The 25,621-nt window shown below is 39.9% G+C and overlaps 1 protein-coding gene across 14 annotated transcripts in view; it reads left to right on the top strand.

Moving 5' to 3' along the window:
- Window positions 1–1,004: 1,004 nt before the first annotated feature.
- Window positions 1,005–25,621, top strand: part of itpr1b (inositol 1,4,5-trisphosphate receptor, type 1b) — an 85,337-nt gene continuing 60,720 nt past the window's right edge. For 7 of the 14 annotated variants that reach the window (XM_069512452.1, XM_069512478.1, XM_069512470.1 and 4 more), the window contains exons 1-20: window positions 1,039–1,178; window positions 2,395–2,508; window positions 5,996–6,066; window positions 14,172–14,287; window positions 14,583–14,669; window positions 15,402–15,560; window positions 17,700–17,798; window positions 18,317–18,400; window positions 18,590–18,736; window positions 18,840–18,944; window positions 19,130–19,174; window positions 19,297–19,326; window positions 19,830–19,984; window positions 23,466–23,565; window positions 23,650–23,810; window positions 23,975–24,116; window positions 24,213–24,371; window positions 24,443–24,615; window positions 25,024–25,143; window positions 25,228–25,419. In XM_069512452.1, the coding sequence (XP_069368553.1) occupies window positions 2,417–2,508; window positions 5,996–6,066; window positions 14,172–14,287; window positions 14,583–14,669; window positions 15,402–15,560; window positions 17,700–17,798; window positions 18,317–18,400; window positions 18,590–18,736; window positions 18,840–18,944; window positions 19,130–19,174; window positions 19,297–19,326; window positions 19,830–19,984; window positions 23,466–23,565; window positions 23,650–23,810; window positions 23,975–24,116; window positions 24,213–24,371; window positions 24,443–24,615; window positions 25,024–25,143; window positions 25,228–25,419 (2,237 nt within the window). In that variant the 5' untranslated portion in view covers window positions 1,039–1,178; window positions 2,395–2,416. Of the gene's footprint in view, window positions 1,179–2,394; window positions 2,509–5,995; window positions 6,067–14,171; window positions 14,288–14,582; window positions 14,670–15,401; window positions 15,561–17,699; window positions 17,799–18,316; window positions 18,401–18,589; window positions 18,737–18,839; window positions 18,945–19,129; window positions 19,175–19,296; window positions 19,327–19,829; window positions 19,985–23,465; window positions 23,566–23,649; window positions 23,811–23,974; window positions 24,117–24,212; window positions 24,372–24,442; window positions 24,616–25,023; window positions 25,144–25,227; window positions 25,420–25,621 lie in introns of all 14 variants that reach the window. The other 7 variants (XM_069512475.1, XM_069512459.1, XM_069512427.1 and 4 more) reach the window with 3 other exon arrangements.

Here is a 25,621-nt window from a genome sequence, read left to right as displayed (position 1 = left end):
TATAACAAAAGAAAAACACACACATTAAAACCATGCATCAACTAAACACACTCAAAGGGTGGGTCCTCATTACACACCCAGGAATCTGACGGCCAGTCGCCCAGATAGTGTTTCTGACAGGAGACTGCACATTCAACTGATGTCTTTATCTCACCTCTATTCACACTTTGACATTCACAGCAGGAGCCTCCTTGTTGTCAGGCGCTGTGTGTGCTTCTGTTTTTGACAGTATACATCAGGTAATGTTAACACTGAAAAAAGCCTGGTCAAATGAGGCAAAACGTCATTTCTGAAGCTCCGGTTCTCTGAATTGAAGTCAATGCAGTGTCGGCTCTTAGCCGTTTTCAGTCCTTTGGAAAATCTCCAGAGTATTGGGTCCTGACTTTGTCCACAGTTTGCCTTTTGCACGTGCTCAGACACTTTCACAACAGCAACAAATCCTCCTTTATGCAGGTGAGGGGTGGAGCATCAGACAGAGGCAGGACGTAAGAGAGATCAGATGATTTGGTTTACAGTACATTGCCACTGGCATTGGTCCTCACTAAAAAACTGTCTACACATCTTTGTGGGTGTCTTCTACATGTAAGCCACTACTTTTTCACCCTGAGATGTTCATATTCTTTTTGTTTGTTTTCTGCAAATAGTATCACTACGAACTATAACATTATTATTGTCTTCAGTGTCCTCTATACATACCGTCACATCTATGTTCTTTGGGGCCAATTTGACCCTGATTTATCTGAATAAAACAAATAAGAAGTCAACATTTTACCCTCATTTGTTTTAATTGATTAGGATTATATCGAGGTCAATGTGACTTGAAATGCTATAATCTTTAAAAACATTTAATTTGTTAAGGTCCTAATCTGCTCAAACGTATCTGTAGTGCAACCGATGAGACTAAACATAGCCTGTCGTGTCTAGAACTACACTTCCCAGAGAGCCGCGGTGCAGTATAAATAGTCAGAAAGGGGCGTTCCCTCGGTGACATGTGGAGGAGGTAAGAAGCGGATTGTTACCGAGGACGCACTGAGCTGTCAGAGATAACGCTGCTCAGCCTGCTCTCACCTGGACTTTCGCTAGCATGGACTTAACCGAGGATAGCGCAGCGGAAATGATCCTGTGCTGACCCACTTCTTCTCTCTGCCTCTGACGCCTTTCTTTTGAACCTCTGACAGGTAAACTCTGCGTGTAGTTCTCCCAGCTCAGCTTCTGTGGTTCTATGTGGTTCATCTGAGCTGCGAGCATCCCTGTAAGCAAGGAAGTGGCCCACGCGCCTATCTGTTGCTCTCGTTCTGCTGCAGCTCGTGCGATGCAAAACAAAGGAAAAAGGCGACTTTGATGTTTAGTTCAGCGCGAGACGAAATGTTAGTGTCCCGTGAGGCATCTCTGAAATGACTCAAAATGTCACTCAACGTTAAATCGGTGTATATATTTTGACACGAGGCTTCCAAGAATAACATAGGACTAACTTTATATTTGTTAATTGCATGGGTCTATGTGTGTAAATATAACCTACAGCTATATACCAGTAGCCATTAGCCTATATTCAATGAAACATGCCAGGATGTTTTTGTTCCATTACCCTCCATGTTCCTTTGATGCCTCAATGCTACGTGTTCTGTGAGTCTGTCCACTGTCTCGATGGTTTTGCTGAGAATAAAACAGGCAACTTAATCTCTGAAAGTGGGGCTGGGTTCTGTCACCCAGGTGTGTATCTTCTCTCTGCCTGGGAACAATGTTGTCTTAAATGCAGCATGTGCTGTCCAGTCTTCATGTAGCTAACAGCACAATGCAAACAAAAACTTCATTTTACAGTTTTCTTAGTTTTGTTTCAAAAGAAACTAACAAAACATCTCTACACAGTGTGCACACAACTTTGATTAGCCATGAAGTACTTCATTAATTCCTCTTATTCAAATTCATTATGGCTTTTTAATTTTTAAATTCTGCTCCTGGTCTTACAGTAGGTGGTGCTCTGTAGATGGGCTAAAAAGAAGTTGAGATGGTCAAAACCCAAATCACCACAAAGTTCATATCTAACCAAATAAATATCATAAACATAAGCAGCGGATGATCATGATGGCTACTGTTTACAATGTATGACTAAAGCAGCTATTGAGAACCTATTAAAAGATACAACCTGTGTAATGATGTTCAATGTTTTTATTTAATATGACTTGTACAATAAAAGGAATTTGTCTGAAATCTCAGAATCAGAATCAGAATCAGAATTCTTTTATTTGCCAAGTATGTTTGCACATACAGGAAATTGCCTTGGTGTCATTGGTGCAATCTCATTAGTAACTTGTCCCAGGTTGTTTCAGATAATACAACATAATGGTGCTATATGTCACGATGCATTTAATGACCTGTGTTGTTCATCTTTTGCAGGTTTCGTCCACCCTGAGCAACCATGTCGGACAAGATGTCCAGTTTCCTCCATATTGGGGACATTTGTTCCCTGTATGCAGAGGGTTCCACCAGTGGATTTATCAGCACTTTAGGGTGAGTCTACTTCTCTTACCAGGGTTCTTCTGAGCTTTTCACTATGGCTGCACTCCATCCTGCTCTTGTTAAACAGTTTCAGATGATGAATGGAGCCTCAGTCAATATTGTCCAAAAGCACATGAAACACAACTATAACACAGCACAAGCTACCAAATAAACACGTAATAATTATGTGGTTGCTGCTTTAAGCCAAAGAGGGGGTTTTGCAGATGGAGTAGTATCATGTAGTGGATGGATTTAATGCCTCTCTTTGCTTGGTGGCGGTTACTGTCAACATAAGCATTGCCCATTTTTTTGTCCACTTTTTATGTTGAATAATAATTCACCTGATTTCAGCCAAAGAGAGAATACAAGCTCTCAGAAAAAAACAAGTTGTTTTTCGTCTCAACAACATTGAAAACTATTTTGGGTTACACAGAGATGCACCTGAGTATATGAAGATAAGACCTTGCTATCTTAAACACAGACACTGAAGACCCAGGTATAGAGGGTGTCTTTTTTGTGAATTTGAGCAACATAAATAAAACTGACTGGATGTATTTTATTGTAAGTATATTCAATACAGTTTTTGGCTCAACATATAAAGTTTGTTTCCATTACTGGCAATACTCCGATCATTACAATTATCATTGCTGCTTCCTTCACCTCTTGTCATGACTTTTGTTTTGTATAAATACTTTACACCTCAGCATTTGATTCAGTCTTTTCTCGAATGTTGTAAAAAAAAAAAAATGTTGACATGCTCCATTTACACGCTGCATATATTGCACTGTCCTGGGAGAGGATCCCTCACACGTGGATCTCTCTTAGGTTTTTGCGGTAGTTTTTTGCAGCACCTTGTTAAGCTGAGGCAAATTTAGATTTGTGAATATGGCCTGTACAGAGAACCAGATCTGACTTGATTGCCTGTTTGCAGAGATAATGACCCTGTGATATACTGGTACATCTTGGTCTGTGGTCAGCTTGTCAATGGGAGGACTTATTGCAGTCAAACGTCCATCTGCCTTAAGAGGAGCAGCGTTGTGAATCACTTTGAATAACAGCATCTGCTACATATTATGAATGGGAAGACGAAGGCTGTTACATTTTAGAAGTAGTGCATCCTGAAGGAGTCATTTCTTTATTTGTTCTCAGTTTCTACTCTGGCCATAAATTACCCTGTGTCTTTTCCTGCTACATGCTGAGCACAATTCATTTAAACACTTGACATCTCCTTTCCTCCCTAATAGCAGACAACGAGTTAAAAGGGCATCTCATTATGTGCAAATTGAGCAAATCTGGATGCACTGTTGTCTGTCACATAAATAACAAAAACCCAAAGGAAGAAAAGAGGGTGATCACTGATGTGAATGTCTTTGTCCAGAACATCTCACAGCATATCTCATATTAGATTACTGTACCCCAGCCTGTCTCTCCTCTGCTTCCTCTCTATTTTCATCCCCACGGTGTTTGTTTTTCCTCCACCAAGGTGGAAATCTGCACAGCATCTGGTTGCCTCCTCCTCCTCTTCTCCTTTTTTAAGTGCAGCAATCATCCTCCTCCTGCTGTGTCACTATTCAGTTTGCCACTTTCCAGAGGCCGTACTGAGCCTTCCCACCTTTCACAAACCATGCTTTCATAGTTTAGTGTTGTGCGTCACTCGCCATGGCAACAAAGGCCTTGAAGACTGCCAGCATGACAGAGCTCATTTGTCATATTTACCATAATAAACCTACTAAATGAATCCCCCCAATCCATCAGCACACACACACACACACACACACACACACACAATGAAAACAGCTTAGATGGCATAACTATAAATAGCATTACTGTATTAGGTGCTGTCAGCATATTGAATGTGACCCCTGAGAAATGATGCATGCACCTGGACCACTGCGAGCTCAGAGACAGTGGCACCCGGCATCTTGATGCTTGGAAGCTGGAAAACACATGTGAAGCCATCACCCAGAATGCAAGAGGTGGCCTTTTCTTGACCTTGAATAACAATGACTCTTATGGGACCGGGGCCCACCAGTGTATCGGTGTGATCAAGGCTATGAGAACGAGAATCTCCCTCCCTGTGCTTTCTTCTTTCATCAGGACAGTGCTCCTGCGGTGCAGTGCGTACTGCATGAGCTATAAAAAGATGCAAACTGACTGGGCCGGCCTCAGCATCCTAGTGAAGTGTTGTATTCGTGCTGAGCTACTATCTAGTATTCCCAGGGGTTTCCCTACAATTCCTACATGTCTGTGATTTTGCCATCAAGTATAAAAAAAACTGTTCACCACAATTGACAGAAGAGAAGAATAAGAGAATAATGAGGTAGCACCAGTGTTCTTTTCATCAGGAAAAGCTGTGTTACAATCTGTAGTACAAGTTATCACTAGTGGCCCAGTTTAGAAAATCTATTTTATCATTCATATCATAGTGCTCTGTTATATAATAGTTTCAAGCAGGAAATGCTTGCGCTATTCATTTTAAACTTCAGAAACAGATTTATGGGCAGTTATGGGTCAGGAGCAGACCGTCAACTAACTTGATGGTTGGTGGTTCAATCCACAGCTTCTCCAGTCCTGTTGCCATAGTGGGCAAAACGCTGAACCCTAAACTGCCCCTGATGGCTGCTCCATCACAATGTGAATGTGGGACAGAAAAGCGCAGTAGTATATCTGACCTGTAGTGTACCTGTGTTCGCTAGGAATAGAAAAGCACTACGTAAATACAGATGTATATGATTCATCCTTTTTTAGTCAGTCAAAGATGTAGTCAGTGCAGGCTGTATGATATTTTACACACTTTGAACTCCCCACCCAATGTTTGCTGTCAATACAATAACATATGTCATCATCATACAGTTCATTGGTTATGAAGGAGCTGACATTTCGGATCAAATCAAGTTATTTCTGTGTTAATGATACTCTCAACAGTGGCTTCATTCCATTTATTTGTTCCAGTAAGCCAGGCCAGTGAGCGTTCGCAATAACAGAGCCATGGACATGACAGATCTAAATGGAATGCAGCCATCAACAATTAATTAGATCAAATTTGATTTTGGTGGGATGAGCTGCAGGGCTATAAAAATCCTGTGTTCGTTTCTATTGGCTTAATTATTATCTTCAATAGCATAAGCATTGTGCTGTTTTCACTCGTGTAATCGCCTAAATTGTATGAATTGTTGTTTTCTTTACCCTAGAATGGGCCCTTTATATTTAAATACTTTATATTCACACTAGGAGCAGGTTCTCTCTACAGAGGCTGCCATGTTTTTTACAGTCGTCCAAACTGGACAAACTAAACATCTTCTGAGTTTTTATGACAACTGAAGGCTTCCACAGGTTTTCTTTTATGTTTGATCGGGGAAGGTGAGGTGAGGGGTGTTCAGCTGCAACATGACACTTCACCACTAGATATCACTAAATTCTACACACTTAACCTTTAAAGTCCATTTAAGATGCTTGTGTTTGTGTAATTGACTCATCATAATGTTGGCTGTGTCCTCAGGCTTGTGGATGACCGTTGTGTGGTACAACCAGACACAGGTGACCTCAACAACCCACCCAAGAAATTCAGAGGTAAGGACTCCATATCTCTTATTTCTTACTCAATGATACCTTGATGTTTTTTATACATAAGTAAAGATTGACCATTGTTGCCTATCACATGCTTTTCCAAATGTTTTTCTGGTTAAATAAAGACTACATTAAATGAAGACTGTAGGAATATGGAAGAAAGGATGACTCAGACACCTTATGCACATATATATATATATATATATATGTTGTATGTATATGTTTGATAAAAGTATCCAAACCTGGAACATAGAATAGGCACTGGTTTGTGTCAGACTTTTCAATGTGCTGTTGAATGACTTTATCATTGTTTAGTTTTTTGGTCATTGCTTGTAAATGAGATTCTGGTAAGTTGTTTGGGAAATAGTTTGTGGTGAAGCAGTATATATGTAAATCTGGCCACTCTTTCTTCATATTGGTTTCACATGCTGTTAGACCAGTATGGCCTCATGCACACCCTGAATGACAGGAACACACAGTGCCAAACGGGCGGTAAAAATGGAATGGAGAGTTTTGACGGCCTACCAACCTACCAACATGAGCATGATTTGTCCTGGTACTCTTGCATGGCAAGTCTGACAATGACAGATGGGTCCATTGTCTGTGTGTACGTGCAAAGTGCTGATAAGGACAGCTGCACAAACCTGATAGAGAGAGAGGCAAGGAGGAACAGCAAAAGAATGTGCACAATTAAAACTAGAAAGGCACTCAGTAGAGCATATACCTCCTCCATCAGTCCCCTCATGAAACCACATTTATATTTTTATTTATCAGTCCCCTAAACATGTCTGATGTGATCCACTAATACCTGGGAAATCTCATAATTGTAAAGAAAGTCAATACATTCCTGGGTCAATACATTCCTGGGTCTGGCAATCAAACAAACCAATGGACAGGGGAGAAAACATAACCTCTTCAGTAAAGGTAATAAGATTTTACCCTTTTAAAATATACTGCTTATCCTTTGAGTGTCGCAGGAGGCTGGAGCACTGGAAAGACATTGGGCATTATGCGGGTTACACCCTGGACAGATAGCCCGCATATTGCAGGGCCAACATAGAGACAAATAACCATTCACACTCACATTACCAGTCATTATCTAGAGTGTCAAATCAACCTTACCCCGATCTGAATGTTTGTGGGAGTGTGGGAGGAAGCCACTACCCAGAGAAAACACACATAGACACAGGGAGAACATGCAAACTGCCAGCCAAGCTGGGATTCAAACTGGGACAGTGGCAACAGTGCTAACCACTGCACCACTGTGCCACCCTCCTTTTTAAAATACAAACAAAAATCAATATGTGATGGTCAATGTCGCCTTAATGCGACACAAAATAAATCAATGTGTGTTTAGCAGCAGTAAGTGTTGTTGCATTCATTTGTGCTCACTTAGCTAAGAAAGTGTCTAAGAAAAGATTTGGCCTCATTATACAACCGGCACTGGCCTGTTGGACTCCTAACAGGATGGAGGAATATATTTGCAGTTTTTATGATAAATTTGACCTTGTATTGCTGGAGGTTCACAGAAATGGACTGTCATCTTAGCAGGGGACAAGAAGCTGAGTAGTTGGCATTAAGTGTGCTTTCAAATTGGCTGCCATGTCCTAGCAAATACATTTCTAGATGTTTTGGCAGGTTTCCTGGTGAAGTCTTAAAGTAATTTAATTAAGAGTGAAATGGCACAATTGCCTATGTCACTCCCCACTACTTAGTTCTTTGAGTTCCTTCCAAATTGAGAGGGTGAATTGATGCTCTCTTCTGTCATCCTTTAGTAATAACACACACTCACTGACTTTAGATGTCTGTATTATTTTAAATCATGTAACATTTCAGTCACAACCTGAATCAAATCTCTGAATCTAAATTCTGCAGCATGAAGCTATTCATGATGGAAAATGCAGATAATATGAGTAAGATCTTGTCACTATAACAGGGCAGGAAACATTGTTAGTTTTTGTCAGGGGGATATATATATATATATATATATATATCAGCATCTGACCTGCTCTTGTCAGCTTCAGTGTATCTTGACATGGATAGAAAGATATTCCCTTGTTTGGAGTTTTGATGATGAAGGCACTGTCTTCCTGACCGCTCCCATCAGGACAGAAATGTTTTAAAAGGTCACTCGGGTCAACATTATCCTTTAATGAAAATTCTGCAGGGACCCTCTGCTCTAAACGGACAAGTAGACCCAAACCATGCAAAAAGAGTCCCATAGGATAACTGGATCCGTTCACTGTGGGTGTTAAGCATTCAGGCCTGTGTAGTTCTCATGGTGTCTAGAATATGGTGACGAATGACTCATCTGACCATGTCACATTTTTCCCTCTTCTCTTTATATCTCTGAACTCTCAAACGTGCATTCATCTCTGTATTGAGGGGTTTATGGACTGAACCCTATATATACTAGGGTTGTCAAAAGCTCTCATACATCAATCATTTTTCAGTATCATCAAGCAGATCTACAATCAACCTAAATTTGGAAAAATCCACTGATCCACAACCTTTGGCTTTTTACAACCTGGTCTGGCCACTGTGTTGTGTGTACATCCATAGCTTTGATTCATTTGCTAACTGAACAAATATATTGCTTCAAAGAAAATAGTGTGCAACATAACAGGACCTGTTTTCTTTTCTTCTCGGTATAAAAAGTGGTATCAGGTATCTTTTTCAAAGTGTGGTATCGAAGTTTAAAATTTGGTAACACGACTGACAACCCTCATTAGAATATCCCGCTCTGTGACTTCTCACTCTGTCTGATCACGTCCTGCATTGACGTTTTCGGTCACTCTTTCACTTGATGACTTTCGTAAAGTTCCGCACTACTGCACAAGCATCACTGTAAACCAACGTGAGCAGCTTCCGACTGAAGACTTTCCATCAGATCTATAGTGAAACACATAACTTACAGTTCCTATTGAAACACCAGCCTGCTGAGCTTTGTGACAGAGGCCTGATATCTTTGGTCCAACAACGAGCCCTCTCTCCGTGTTACTTAGATATTTACCTGTTGTCATCCTGATAAAATAAAAGAATCCTCCTGCTCAGCACTTTCATACACACCACAGAGCATCCTTCTGTATATGCCCATACATTATATTTTTATTCAGTATAAGTTTGCATGAACTGAACAGACAATCACAATATCATCATTACAACTGTTTGTGGAACACAGCATCTGTAACACGTAGTATGAAACAACAGGATGACCTAGGGTGAGCAGTTCAACCATAGGGCAGAACATTTTAGATTGATTTAGCAGGAGTCACACAGTCACTTGAACTAATATACTTTTATCTCACTAATGTAGAGTTTTTGTTTTTGTTCCTGAATGTCAGGTTGAATGGTTTCTGTCAGGCACAATGCCAGAAAGAGCATCAGGCCATGACTGAAACCTGACATTAAATCAAGTCTAATTACGAACTCTAACCTGACAGCATGAGAATGATGTCACAGAGATCATGTCTTTTTGTTTTTTTCTGTGAAGACCAAGCTCTATTGTTGATCTGTTTCAGCTTTCTGTACCATTTTAACAATTGTACAGGCTGTCACACGTGTATGTCTCTGACATGGAATGTTTTTGTCTTAGATTGTCCCCGAGAGATTCTCTCTAAACTTAATCTCAAAAAAAGGAAACAAGAACTTCAAGTAAAAAAACATGTTTATTTCGATTTTTTCCTTTTTCTGTCCTATATTATATTATATTTGTGACGCCTTGGATGTTCCTGACCAAAGATAGAACGTCTCCAAGACACAGGCGCAGCTAGCAACATGTGTTTGTTGTGTGTTTTTGTTGGTCTACTTTGCCATCAGGGGGAACTAAACATTGAAAAATGCTGCGGTATTTGCCATTTTCAGCATTATCATGATGTTCTGAAATTACTTTTCCAGCAGTGGTTGAAATTTTTTGATGTTAATTTTGCACTTTTCACATGCTGCTATAGTATGTTCATTTCTAATAATTATTTTATTTAAATATCACATTTGAAGCACATTTTACTGGGATAATACTGATGACAGTGATCATCCATCTCATAGCATTGTTGGACGTCCTCTGTCTTGAATGATCCAATCACATGGACAGCTCTTAGTACATGAATGAATGCACCTAGGACACATCGAGGACACATGTGAGATCTGATCGCACAGACCACATTCTGCTTTAGTGTGGGACGCATGTGGTCACATTCTTATCACCGTGTAAATGCAAATACTTACTGGGCCACAAATGAAGGACCGCCTACTCAGCTGACCTTTCTGACCTGCTACAGTCTCACAATGAACCAAATGTATTTTTCATTTCTCAATTTCAAGATTTTTTGTAACCACTGCCACAACAGACTGATTTTCATTTTGTTTCTCTGTTGAGTAAAAACTTAATATCTCAAGCTATAAGTGCAGCACATTGATTCGCTTGGCTCCTGGCTCTTATCTCTCCCCCTCTCTGTCTCTCTCTTCCTGTCACACTAACACATACATACCCAACTGTAAACTGGGTCAAAACAATATAATATGGTCTTCATCATACATGTGTATTTGCATATTGAGCAGGGAAGTGAGACATAATCACAAGTGGTCACATGAGACACATTTTAATAACAATTGTCAACTGTCTTACTAAAAGCTGACTACTTGTGATCAGATCTCTCAGGACAGATGCTATAAATAGAGCTGAACAGGACTAATAAGTGAGCGTGTGCCCTGTTGACTTGATTTGGCCGTTCCAGTAATCCTGGACTAGTTGTTCACAGCAGGTGCAGAGTAAAGGCTCTTCCTCTGAAGCAGGAGTGTTACTCATGGATGTTTCCAAGAACTCAGACACTAATATGTCTCCAGACCAAAAATCAGCAGTGATGTTTGAACAGCTCACTGAAATGCATGAAACATAAAGATTTGTTATCAATAATCTTAGAGTGAGTTCAGATTTTTTTTGTTGTCTAGTTAAATCGGTGGTTAACCTCAAATTGAAGGTGTAACATTGCGTATGATGTAAATTAAATTATAAAAACATTTGTATTTTCATTTTGAAGTAACTGAGTCAACAGCTTAAGTTTAATTCAAGGGTATCATTTTCATATCAACTCAGGACTGCTCAAGCAGCTTTAATTATAGCGTTCCCTGAAAACAGTAAGTTGAATCTTTAAGACACAAAGTAAACATGGCATCCTGATCTGAATGGAATATTGTAAAAGGGCACATATTAGCTTGTATTCATTCTTTTCTATGATTTTATTGTTGGAAACAAACTGAAAATGAATCTGTTAAAATGATAAACTGTTGATGTTTAATTTATTACATTGATTCAGTGATAATACAAATCATTAACTTAAGAACTAAAAATTGTAACTTTGAATATGGTTTATTTCGGTTCAATAATTCATTAATTGGAGATCAAAGGTCAAGGTCACAGTGAGCTCACATTCCTGTGGATGTGATATATCAGGACTGCCTGTAGGGAATTTTATCACATCCAGTACAATTAACTCAAAAAAAAAAAGTTATGTCAATATTTGTACATGGAAACTGCACGGGTTGGCAGAGGAATATAACCGCTGTGCGGTAATTATAGGATGAATCTTTTTTTGTTTGATTAATAACAGTGGTTATGATACTTGAGATTTAAAGAAGATTTCCATAAGATTTTCACATTAGTTTATCAATATTTTACTTTGCTGGCTTGAAGTAAAATATGTACTTTTTTGAGCCAGGTATTATTTCAGTAATAAAAACTCTGAATCCATATTTCATGGATTTAAAGAGGCTGCTGTCTTTTCATGTGACGGTGCCAAGAAATGACTTCATTTGTTTCTAACTGAGCTATTCAAATTCTATTCAAAGCATTGTTTAACATCACAGAGCAGCAGTAACTGAACTAAATGTGCTGCACTATTCCTTTACTTTAACAAACCTTTAGTCACAAACACAATGTCCACATTACATGTAGTAGCACATTTAGTCTTTTGCAATTGAATTGAAGTGTTTTTTATTATTTTAAATTTAAAGGTATCATAAAGTCGTTTTTTATTCAACCACAGGATGTGGTGTGTCTCCTGTCTTATTGAGGCCAGTGTGGGCAAAGTTTACCCAGAGTAAATCCTCACATCCCCACTGAGTATTAATAGCACACTTAAGCTTTTTAAGAAGTCTGTATTGTACTGTTCTATAGCACGGCACGTCAAACCTTGCTTCCTCCCCTCCGATCTGAGTGGCTGATAAATAGTGTCATAACTGTCATGACACTTTACAGGAGTGTAGTTGGGATCAAAATAGATGGAGTTTGAATAAATATAAAGAGTATCAGATGAAAAAATGGCCAAAAGTGACACCACAGTCATACATTTACTGTCACAGGATAAACACCTTGAGATGTATTGTCTTGTTTTTGATTTAAACTGGGCCAGTGTCAGAGCAAGACAAGCCTCTACAGACAGGCACATTTTCATGGAAAGAATATAGTTTGTAGTATATATAACATGAAGAATATGGGACAGCATATTCAATATATCATCGGTGGTTCGATCCACAGCTCCTCCAGTCCGCATGCCGAAGTGTGCTTTATAAATACAAACCATTTACAATATGAGGCAAACACTTAAATTTGGACACATGGATAAAATTAATATAATGTACTTCAACTAGTCACAGCCTTTAATTACCTTTCTCTGTAAACAATTGAAATGTGCTTCAGACAAAGCTTTATGTTGTCACTGTGCACTGCAGCATCAAGTTGTTATTAGTGACGTTCTAGTATTTCCCCTGATGGATCATGTAGCTTTGTCTTTCTCTGTGTTCCTGATAAATATGTTGACCCATAAAAACGGTCTTTTCTTTTATATGCTATGAACATTTATCTAAAAAAAGAAACTACATAACATACACTCCCCCTTCATTCGTTATCCCGTGGTCAATGTTGTGTAACCCAAATACCTTCTTCCTCCTTCTCCTTCTCCTTTTTTTTTGTTCCTCATTTATTTTCTGCTTTTCTCCCTAACCCCATTTGCTCAGCCTTATCAGACAGATGTTCTCCCAGTGCCCCATTTTCCACATTGGTCCTTGTCCTCCTTCTTCCACTCTGCCCCTTGAGGTCTATTCCCTGTACTCTCGTTTTGGCTGCATGTTCAGCAGAGGACGATGCCAGAGTGGTTTTTTAAACCCTGGCTCCTCAGGTTCCCTGCTCCAGTTAACACAGAGCAGTACCACGTGTGATAAACTGAGCAAGAAAAAAGGGAAGACTAAGATAACAGTCTAATCTTTTTAAAATGTGCATGTGTGAGATAAGGTGTGAGGTTTTAGTTGTGTGAGTGGATCTTGTGGAGATGCCAAACTTCAAAGATTATCTATATCACTTATTCTCTTGAGGGTCACAGGTCGAGCTGAGGCCAATCCCAGCTGACATTGGGTGAGGGGCGGGTTACATCCTGGAAAGATCACCAGCGCATTGAAGGACCAACGACAAACAACCATTTCCACTCATATTCACACTTACGGTCAATTTAGAGTCTCCAGTTAACCGAACCCTAATCTGTGGGAGGAAGCTGGAAGAGAGTGTTAATAACTGCACTACCATGCCGTCCCAATTATTTTTTGTTTCCAATTATTTCATATTATACACATTTTGTTGTTCTTAATAATATGAAATAATTGGTTTTGAAACTGATTTGCTACACTTGCTAGCAGTAAAACGTGCAAACAGATTCATTGATAGAAACAAAAATTGTCCCAATGGCCTTAACTGGACAACATTTTGCACTTGTCCACTTCAGCTCTGTGGCCCTAAGGTGCTATTTGGGCTTCACTCCACTGGATCTTTACCATTTTTTACCATGTGTATTATGTCACTATAGGGCAGAGGAAAACAACATATTACACAATATTTTGACCAAAAGGAAGCACAAGAGAAAAGCCCACAGAGGGTTCATAGACAAAATGATTTATTCTGCATGGAGCATGAGGTGCAAACCAATATTTTAATTAGATCCTTTTAGTCCTTCTGCTCTCGTAAACATGTAGATGGAGGATGAGGTTATTAGTAATGTAGAAATAGGCTTTTATACTATATGTTGAGTGTTGACTTTCTCGCTTTTCTTGTCTCCTTTCCACAGACTGCCTTTTCAAATTGTGTCCTATGAACAGATATTCGGCACAGAAACAGTTCTGGAAGGCGGCAAAACCTGGAGGAAACAGCACCACTGACACAGTCCTCCTGAACAAACTCCACGTGAGACTAACTCTTTACTAAAATATTCAGTACTGTAGTGCTGTGTTGTCAACAACAGTATACTCTGATTTTTCCATTAGGATGACAAAAAAATGAACAAATAAGTTATAGAATTGTACGAAAATGCTTACTGGTTGTGTTTGTTGTAAACAGTACAAGTTGTGCAAAATCAGTAATGAATACTTTGCTGTATAAATACAGGGAATGGATATGTATGATTGAACATTGATGTGGAAAGACTCAATGCTCTGTGTGTTTCTTCATTGAGTATTTCTCTGCCCTGCTGTTGTGTTAGCACGCTGCTGACCTGGAGAAGAAGCAGAATGAGTCTGAAAACCGCAAACTGCTGGGAACAGTCATCCAGTATGGAAATGTCATTCAGGTGCGTTCAGGAACCCATGAGATAAGTGCTTTTCACAGAGCTGGTGCAACATTTAACTCCATGTATGACACTGTGTGCTTGATAATCAGTCTGTTTTAAATAACTGCTGCAGCACAAAGGCACACTGTGAGCTTCTCTTTTGCAAAGTCTTATCTTTTTTTTTTGCTCATTGCTCAGGAATGGTTTGCACACAGGTCAACTGTAGCATTCCTGCAGTTTGATGTGAACAAGGAACATGCACACATACCTAGTTGCAGTGGACTGTCCTTTCATTAATACAGTGAACACCAACTAGATAATGTTATACTAAAAGAAAAACATTTAAAAATTTTATCCTTGCAAATGTGGTAACATCTTGTATAACCTGTATCCAGTCTACTCAGAATAGCAGTAACATCGTATTTTATGTTGTAGGATTAAGTGGAGCATTTAGTTTGATCATCAGTGGGCCTGTTGGCCTTATACAGTATCATTACAGGCACATTGGTCATTTATTATATTTATTGAATGATTGAAGCTGCAGCAGAGGTCATGAGAAGTATTTTTGGATAGATCTCAAGTACAAGTGATATAAATATGTCAAAAAGATGCATATTTTCACTTCCCTCGGGCCTTGCTGTGCCAGTCTATGACATATTTCCATCTTTTCTCGTTTGTTCCAGTTGTTAACTCTTTTCTCTGTCTGCATTGTTTCACTGTTGGTAGAGTGACATTTTCTTCATTTGCCAACAGTTGCTGCACTTGAAAAGCAATAAATACTTGACGGTGAACAAGCGCCTACCCGCTCTGCTGGAGAAGAACGCCATGAGAGTGACTCTGGACTCTGCAGGAAACGAGGGATCCTGGTTCTACATCCAACCCTTCTACAAGCTCCGGTCCCTGGGAGACAGTGTGGGTAGAGCAGGGTGTGGGATTCCACTTAAAGGTCCAGTGTTTAAGATTTAGGTGAAAGGGAACTATTGGCTGTTTTCACTAGTTCATTTCATCTAAATTGTATGAATTGTAGTTTTCTTTAACCCAGAAAAGATCCTTTATATTTAAATACTTTATATTTATATCGAGGGGACCCTCTCTACATGTTTTTATACATTAGTCCAGACTGGACAAACTAATCACCTTTGAGTTTGTATGACAACTGAAGGTGCTCTTTCATGTTTGGAAGGAGAGGGTGAGGTGAGGGGTGTTCAGCTGCAACATGAAATTTCACCACTAGATATCACAAAATTCTACACACTGTACCTTTAAGTGTGTTCAGCCTGAGAAATGAAGGATGTGCTTTTAGACAGGGTTTCATCACAGGATTCACATGCTGCTGTGTAGCTTGGTGTTTGAAGACAAGGGTGAGGAAGTCTTACATTTCCAGATGCTTGAATTTGGTTGGTGTATTGAATTACCTGCCTAACAAGGCAAGAGAATATGACACAGCAGCGCCATTTTGTTTGGAAAACCCCAACAACATCTTATTATCACCATTGTTCTTTTGCAGGCTGCTGGATCAGTTAGACAGATAATGTTTGTTACAGAAGGCACTTAGATAGAAGACCATATTTGTAAAGAAAAGCGTCATCCGACTTTTGCACTAATAAGAGAGGGGGAGCTGGAGCCAATCCCAGCTGACACTGTGTGAAAGGCGGGATGCACTTTAGACAGGTCACCAGCTTATACCAGGGCCAACATACAGAAACTAACAACCATTCACTCTCACATTCACAGCCATGCAGACATTTTACAGCCCTTATTTGAAAAATCAATAACAAATGTATCATGAAACTTCACAGTTGATTATGTCGTGAAGAGTTGTCCTTTGATGTTGAAAGATAGTAATATAATGGTATCTGTGATAGCACCAAATGATTTCAAGTTCTGTGGGTGCATGCTGGGGGAAGGGGGCTTATGTCCTAATTATGCTTGGTATCAGTTGTTGTAGTGGTAACTAGGTAAGTAAAATAATGGCACTCACATGTTGGACATCATGACCTCTGCTGATTAGGCTGCAGTTTCTGTGTGTGGCTGATGGACGTTGAGTTAAGTTGGTGAAGTGGCTAATTCAGTTGTACTTCATTGATCACCATAGTTAAAGTTTATCCATTAAAATATTCAGGAACAAGCAGCAGGCATGAGAACAAGGGACAGAGCAGAGCCTGGGGACTCCAGGTCAAAGACAATAGCAGGAGTGGACGGTCCAAATGTTCACTGCTTCTTAGCTGGGATAGTTACATAGTCGATTTATCTACAGTCAGTATGACTTCGAGTGTTTATACTGAGCTCCAAACTGCCTCTCACATTTTTATGTCCTTGAGATTCTTGCCTGAATACGATGGTTTTCTTGTAAAATTCATCACAAATCTCCATGCACCCAGTTGTGAGAGCAATCACAAATACATGATTGATAATTCTTCCAATATTTTATAGATTCACGCTGCTCAGGCTTCCTTGTGTCTATGTTTCATAAGCGATGCTCAGGGTCAGTGCAACACTTAAATGGTTCTGTCTGTTCCAGTTGTTTCTCACTCAGTCTGGCTTACTACTCCCCCTAGTGTTTATCTATGTCTTGGTAGGTAACATACTCGTGATATGGACTTTAAAAAGATCTCTCAATCCCTCACAGTGGCCCCTTAGAGCAGCGTTTCCCAAATTATGGATTGTGGGGGGCTGTCGGACACAGAAGGAGGGTCGCAAGATGAATTCCTGTTTAAAAAATAATTTGCAATATCATATTTTAACCATAATTGTTCCAAATTATAAAAACATACCTTTTATCACTTTTATATAATCATGCAAATAATCATCTGACTTGTGATTTTCATTGTTTTCCAAGTGAATCTGAGCTGATTATGAAAGATATCAGCATCAGTTTGGAGCAGGTTTTCGTGAATGTGCTCAAGTCATTGTCCTTTGGGATAATGGGGTTTCTGTTAGTTATCTTGTTTCCAGATTTCTTTATTACCCTCCATTGAATTAACATTTCAAATGAATGTACGCTATATAAACATATATTATATGTTCTGTCTATATTTACTGCTCATGTAGGTGGTGATTGGAGATAAAGTGGTTCTTAACCCAGTGAATGCCGGACAGCCTCTACATGCCAGCAGCCACCAGCTCGTGGACAACCCAGGATGCAATGAGGTACATGGACACATGCTGCCTTTATGAGTCGGCATAGTAAATAATAACAATGCTCATTTATTGGAGGTTCCCCACAGCAGCCAAAAGGAAATTAAATGATTAATGAGAAATTACGCTCTAAAGTAATGGAACGCACTACCTACAGATATCAGGGATACAGCTTTAGCATTTCATTGTCTCTGGATCTGCTGGTACAGGGGACTGCTGCAATTCCTTTTCTTTCATATTGTTGCATTTGTCTTGTTTTTATGTGCTGTTTTTACCATTATTAGTTTGCCATCCTAACCTAAATTTACAGCTATTATTCAGTGGTTATACTCTGCAGACTCTGGTCTTATTTTCCATCACTTTTTACAACTGTTTTTGTGTTCATGTAAATGTATGAAAGTGCTGTATAATTAAGGATTTATTATTATTATGATCATCAATGTTATTGTCATTATTATTTTAATTGTTTTTTAAACCTGCATTATCATTAACATTATCGTAACCTCTAAATTTCACACACTTCTCTCCAGGTTAATTCTGTAAATTGCAACACGAGCTGGAAAGTTGTTCTGTTCATGAAATGGAGCGACAACAAGGAAACAATACTTAAAGGGGTAGGTGCCCTCAGATATTTCTTATATATCAAATTATACTAAACATCATTCACAAATATTTTAACTGTATTTTACTGTATTTATATATAGCAATATTTATCTTTACGTAATATTTATTACTGTGTGTGTGTGTGTGTGTGTGTGTGTGTGTGCGTGTGTGTGTGTGTGTGTGTGTGTGTGTAATTGCAGGGTGATGTGGTGCGGTTGTTCCACGCAGAGCAGGAGAAATTTCTCACATGTGACGATCACAGGAAGAAGCAGTATGTTTTTCTCAGAACCACCGGCCGGCAGTCTGCCACCTCTGCCACCAGCAGCAAAGCGTTGTGGGAAGTAGAGGTCAGCACAACACCATAACCCTCAGACACAATTAAAACCAGTTTATAACCACTTCACTTTAGATTTATTTTGCCTTCTTTTTCTTGTCTTCTGCCATCACCAGGTGGTCCACCATGACCCATGCAGGGGAGGTGCAGGCTACTGGAACAGCTTGTTCAGGTTTAAACACTTGGCCACTGGATGTTATTTAGCTGCTGAGATGGGCGAGGTGTGTCATGTGTGTACCTGTGTACACCATTCTTTGTCCTTTACACATATCTGGCATGAATAGTTATTAATATAGTTTATATTAGCAAATACTCTGACATGGTTCGCACAGCGCTGTCAAATGTTAAATCTCAAAATTAACAATGATGAGGATGATATTTTATATTATATGTGTGTGTTTTCCAGGTGAACCAAGACTTTGAGGAGGAGAATGCTGAGCAGCGCTCCTCTGTAAGTTGGCCTCATCTTCCTCCATCTGAGTGCTTAGCAACGTCACGTTGGTCACATTGCTATTGATCTAATCTATTTCTAACCTGCTCACTTCTGTGGTGGGTCTTTGCTGTCTGGTCTAGGTGGTGGACTTTACACCCTTTAATTTCCAGGTACTGTCATATAATCCTCATTTGGCAGCAGCAACCTATAGCACAAACCACTATCATTGCATGCTCTCACTGTCTTTGCTGCTTTTTGTCTAATGTATTTAATTTGGTCTTCTTTAATGACAGAACTAATTTTCATTTTAATAGCGGTAGATTCCCACATGGTGCCTCCATGCCATCATCTCCGTTGATCATGTCTCATTGATAATCACCATTAGGTGGCAGTGTTGTACCAACCTATACTGTCCTTATCAGAGCTGCCGTGTGCACTTGTAGTTCTCACATATGTCCTAACAAGACCCAGCAGTCTGTAGTGATGACCTAAACTGACCTCTCTGACTGGTACAGCTTCGAGTCAGGTGCAAGAACTGATAAGTTGTATCAGCTTCAGTCGTGCCTGCTCCCCTGTCTCATCCTGGAATATCATTGGTCTCCATTCAATCATATCCTTCACTGTTTGAAGCCAGTGTGACATGTGCCTCTCACTTTGTGTTTTCTTTCTCTAGCTGGATGCAGATAATGAAGCGCTGCGAGGTCGTCTGCGAGCTCCACAGGAGAAGATCATGTACACGCTGGTGCCGGTTCCCGATGGCATGGATATCTCCTCCATCTTTGAACTGGATCCCACCACACTGAGAGGGGGGGACTCCATGGTACCCAGGTATAATATATATCTTGACAAAAACATCAGAATCAATTATTCATGAATTCGTCATAATTCACATAATAAAGAATCTTCATCCCTCCTCTGACAACTGCATGAAAACGGTTAAATATCAGAACCATCTTTATTTATAAGGTACGTGCCATAGACTGCACGAAAGTGATGATTAAAATATAAGAGTCAAAGACCCCTCAAGGAGAAACATGTTTCTGCTAATGGAAATGCAACATCTGGCATATTGGAAAATGCTTGTAAAAATGATCAATGTCTGAACACCATGAAAGAGACCACAGTGATGTCAAACAGTAGCAGCAGTAAATGTTTGACTCATATGTAGAGTTAAAGGGGAATTTGGAAAATCAGTAGGTTGGGATTTTTTGAAGTGATGAGTTTGTTCAGTTTTTACAGAATCTTTTATATGACGCAAAAGAATGGATTTTAATGGACGTTTTTTATTTTTATTTGAGTATGATATTTCAGTTTGAGAGCAGGACTCCCTGATTCCGATTTTGTAATGCTTTCTCTCAAAACCCTGCACTCGCACTCAAATACCCCCTGCTTGTACTTAGATTTGCTCTACCTGTGCTCGAACTGTGTGCATGAACTCACATTTCCTGCGCTCCAGCTTTAGCTGTTCTACTGGCACTCCTGCTTCATCCTGTCTGCCATGTGAAACGTCTGATCTCTGATTTTATCTTCTTCCGTTGGATATTTTATTTCCGTTTGGATTTTTTTTAGCAACAAGCCTGTCAAAAATTCCCAACCAATAGAATTTTAGGTGTTGACAAGTGAATATGTCCTGCCCTCGTTGTGGGTGTGTTAGCTGTACTTCTTTGAGAGTCCTGCACGGGTGGTTTCATGGCATGCACTCCTGTATGCTGATGTTTCATACGATACAGAATTGCGTGTCCACAAGAGAAGAGCTGAACCTGGTGGGTAGGAAATCAGAGTGCAAGTGCACAGTATGAGCACCAGCAGGGGCCTATTGAGTGTGAGTGAAAGGATAACAAAAATCTGAATGCAAAATTATTATGTACTACTCTCAAACTGAAAGATCAAACTTTTTAATAGTCACAAGGAAAAAAAACCCATTGATTGTTAGGTCAGACATCTGTGTGTACTTGCTTTAATACCTCTTAAGAACCTTTTCTACCATAAACACTGGCCTTGTCAGGACCTGTAGACTTCAAGGGTTCCAAGGCCTGGTCCTAATAAGGCTAGAAGTATTTTTTGAGCTCCTGGTCAAGGTTTGGGTTGGGCATGCATTGGTCATGGTAAAGGTTAGGGATAAGGTGTTGGTTAGGCTGTCCACAATGAATGGAAGTCAATGCAAAGTCCGAATAGGAATAGCTGCACAAGCCTGTGTGTGTTCGATAGGTTCTTTATGCAGACTTTGCCAAATGCTGTCCACTCACCCTTAGATATGTAAAGGTGAAGCCTGAAGTTAGGTTGTCTTGTCTTTTCACTTATTCGTGATGCACTTTTACACATTTATGTGCAATCACCTGTCTAGGTGCAATCATGCAACAGGAAACCATTGTTGTCAGAAGACATGGGTGGAAAAATCCTTGATGCCTGTTTGGTCTAAAACCAGAAACCAGATGTTGTGTAAACAATTCATATGGTTTCGCATTTCAGCTGAGAGATAAATACTTGAGATAAAGACTTTCCCATGAAATTATCTTTTTACTCCCAGAGCAGCATAAAATGAGTCATTCTGAATCACAGATTAGATAGAACAAAAACTCTTTTTTAGTAGGTTGGAAAATAATGTGATGTTTCTGTGTTAGTGTCCCTGTCACCACACATCATATAAGAACACAAACTCTCCACCTTGTGTCAAAGCCCCTATTGTATTACATCGTCAGATGTGTGTCTGCACACTACTGCACTACGGCTACTGCTGCTGGCCCCGCCCACTCCTACCTGAAATAACCCTGTCCCTCAGATTTATGCTAGGGGACAAATTAATACCTGGGAGAACCAGTATACAGAGGTAAGCCTGTTAGCTTTAGAGGGCGGTTACATAACGCCTGCCAAGAATATGCCTACTGATGTCTGTGCTGAAAGCCTGAGAGAGTGACACACACCTACTCACACACACCTACTCACACACACACACGTGGAGCAGGCTGGGTGCTTTGAGAATGAAGGATGTTGTTGGCTCAGACGTGACTGTGCGTAAAGGTTTAGTGTTCACCGTCGGAGAGACGACACTGTACAGGTCACTACTGGATAATCTGTCTTCAGACCACGCACTCGGTTAAGGCCATTGTAAGCAGTCTCTTCCTGACACAGGCAATTTGTTTACATGCCTCAATCATGTGTTGCTTCTGAGCAGCAAGGCCGCAAACTGATTTACTAATATATATAAATATACCTCTTTGTGTAATCCACCTGTATCACAGTATGATCTGAATGAAATCCTGTCTTCATGGTGTGCATCACAATCTTCTGTTTTTGCTGACACTGTCACAGAGAGGTGTTGCTTTATGATCATTTATGAGGCCTTTAAAAGTAATGGACTCTCTCATGTATGTAAATTGAATATTCGTCATGTTTAGAGTCACAGTTATTGTGGTTGAAATTCAGCAACTCAAGTGAAGTCAATGAGTTAACATGTTTCAGTAAATCTTTGTAGTATCATGATTCCTGCACTGTAGATGCTGAAATGTTAGAGGCTCTACATAGTGGCATTCTTGTGAAGCTTGTTTCTTAGGCAAAGACAAATAGTCAGCTAGTTCATTCAGCCATCTCTGACTGTAAAATACAGTTCTCATGACATTTATAGGAGACACACACATACACAGGTAAGCACAGATTACATTGTTTTTCTTGTATACCATAATTAAAACACAGACAAAGACACTACTAACACCAACACAAACTTTGGGTTTTGTCAATATTTTTTTACGTTCTGTTCAGGTTTGTTATTGACAGTATGTTGTGAATTTGACACTAGAGACCACGCAAGTTTTAAGATTAAAACAAGTTGATCCCTTGGGATCATCAGAGTGTTTTATTTTAGTGTCTTGGCCTTTGGCCCAACAGGTAGTGAGATATGTTGTGGGCTGAAGTTATTCTTGTAACCTGTGAGTGATTTTGTATTTAACGTTGTGATGTATCCAAATGAAAACCACTCATCCTTTAATTTGTCTTCTCATTAGTTCTTTAGAAATACAGATGTAAATGGTGCGAAAACAATACTTTGGTGAGGATATGCAAAGTTATTAGTGCAGATGTTACTCACTAAAGGGCAATGTCAATGGACCATGAGTTGGGTGCTCAAAGCTCAAAAATGTGTTTATTAGATTTAAGTGATCAAAGTTCACTGTGACCTCACATTTTTTATATAGACTGGCAGAAACATACAACCACAAAGTGATAGTTCTAGATAAAACTCTAAGACACTTGTTCTGTGTCCTGAAACTTGAGACATTGCTTTGTCACCTCAAACACTTTCCGTTGTTACTTGCAGGAGCTCATACGTGAGGCTAAGACACCTGTGCACCAACACGTGGGTCCACAGCACCAACAACCCCATCGACAAAGAGGAGGAGAAACCTGTCATGTTACAGGTAATTGGCTGATGTCTTGGTAGAGATGTGTGGCACGGCTGAGCTGTTGTGATCAGAAAAACTAAAAACAATTGCATACCCCAGATTGGAACTTCAGGAGTAAAAGAAGACAAGGAAGCTTTCGCCATTGTACCTGTGCCGCCAGCTGAAGTGCGGGATTTGGATTTTGCTAACGATGCAAGTAAAGTGTTGGCATCTATTGCTGGCAAACTGGAAAAGGGAACAATAACCCAAAATGAAAGAAGGTATGTGGGGAGAAATATCCATAGCAGAACATTATTCTTTATTTTCTACTATGTAGTATTGCTGTGTATTTATTTGTAAAGGAAAACCAAATATCATTGAAATGGCTGCTCTATAATGTGTTTTCCTGAAAGTGTTTTGACGTGTGCATCTGTGAAAATTCCAGGTTTGTGACTAAGCTTCTTGAAGATCTAGTTTTCTTCGTCGTGGACATCCCCAACAGTGGGCAGGATGTTCTGGACATCATGGTCAACAAACCCAACAGAGAAAGACAGAAACTCATGAGAGAGCAGAATATCCTTAAGCAGGTTGGTCTTAAACCCCAGGGACTGAAACTGTATATATCCAAATTTAGGTTCAACTATATATTTGAGAGTTATAAAAATGTTCCATTTCCATTGCAGATTTTCAAACTCCTCCAAGCCCCTTTCACAGATAGTGGTGATGGTCCCATGCTCCGATTAGAAGAACTCGGAGACCAGCGGCACGCTCCTTTTAGACATATTTGCAGGCTTTGCTACAGAGTCTTACGCCATTCTCAGCAGGATTACAGGAAGAACCAGGTATGAGGACACAGCAGCGCCACTCTGACCCTGATGTGAGATCTTTGTTTTAACTGTTCCCTCTTTCTCAGGAATATATAGCCAAACAATTCCGCTTCATGCAGAAGCAGATAGGTTATGATGTGTTGGCTGAGGACACCATAACGGCTCTTCTCCACAACAACCGGAAGCTGCTGGAGAAACACATCACCGCCGCTGAGATAGACACATTTGTCACCCTGGTGAGGAAGAACCAGGAGCCAAGGTGAGTCACACAGGATGCCACTGTCCCGCGCTGGTATCATAAAACTGACATAGAAGCACAGGCTGTGGACAGTCTGGGTCAGATTTGTTTGGATAACAGTCTAAAGATATTTAAATCTATGTAAATGTATTCAGGCTTGTGCTAAAGGGTGTGAGTGTGACTGCTTGTGCATGATCTTGGCTCGGCAGCTAAATTGTTGACAGTGTGCCTCTGCTGAGTCAAAGTCAAATGTTTTTCAGGCTGATCCAGAAGGCAGAATAAAGGAGGCCTTCACAGTTTGAACTGTTGTATTAAAGTCAGATTTAACATTTTTACTTTTGACTATATCATGATCTCAAATTGTCCATCCATATCTTTTATCTCTGGTGTCAATGAAAACATATTTCGTGCTTTGTGATCTGCATCCAGGTTTCTAGATTACCTGTCTGATCTCTGCGTGTCCATGAATAAGTCCATCCCCGTGACCCAGGAGCTCATCTGCAATGCAGTGCTGGACCCCACCAACGCTGACATCCTCATCGAGACCAAGTCAGCTCCTCACTTTTCTCTGGGCTGTATCACGTCTGAAAAAAGGAGCACTTTGGAATGACCCGTTTGCTTTTTACACTTTAGATTGGTCCTGTCGAGGTTCGAGATCGAGATGACGACAAACGGGGAGAGCCCGATGGAGGCAGAGGATGAAGAGGAGGTGTGGCTGTTTTGGAAAGACAACTGCAAGGAGATCCGGAGCAAGAGCATCAGGGAGTTGGCCCAGGATGCAAAGGAGGGCCAGAAGGAGGATCAGGAGGTGGTCAGCTACTACAGGTGAGATATCATTGAATTATTTTACAACAACAAGCATTCTGTTGTAAAATCCTGTTTGACTGATTTAAATTTAACATGATGTTTGACAAAATAGGATTCTACTGTGCATTTGAAACCACAAAGTCCAATTGTCATCTCCTAATAACACAAATATCCGTCTGTGGAATTTATCCTATTGGCTTTACACTTGGCCTGAAAAAGT

Source organism: Paralichthys olivaceus, chromosome 2 (assembly GCF_024713975.1).
Source record: "Paralichthys olivaceus isolate ysfri-2021 chromosome 2, ASM2471397v2, whole genome shotgun sequence".
Lineage (NCBI taxonomy): Eukaryota > Metazoa > Chordata > Actinopteri > Pleuronectiformes > Paralichthyidae > Paralichthys > Paralichthys olivaceus.
The sequence above is the reverse complement of the archived record's forward strand: the minus strand, read 5'-3'. Positions and strand labels throughout refer to the sequence as shown.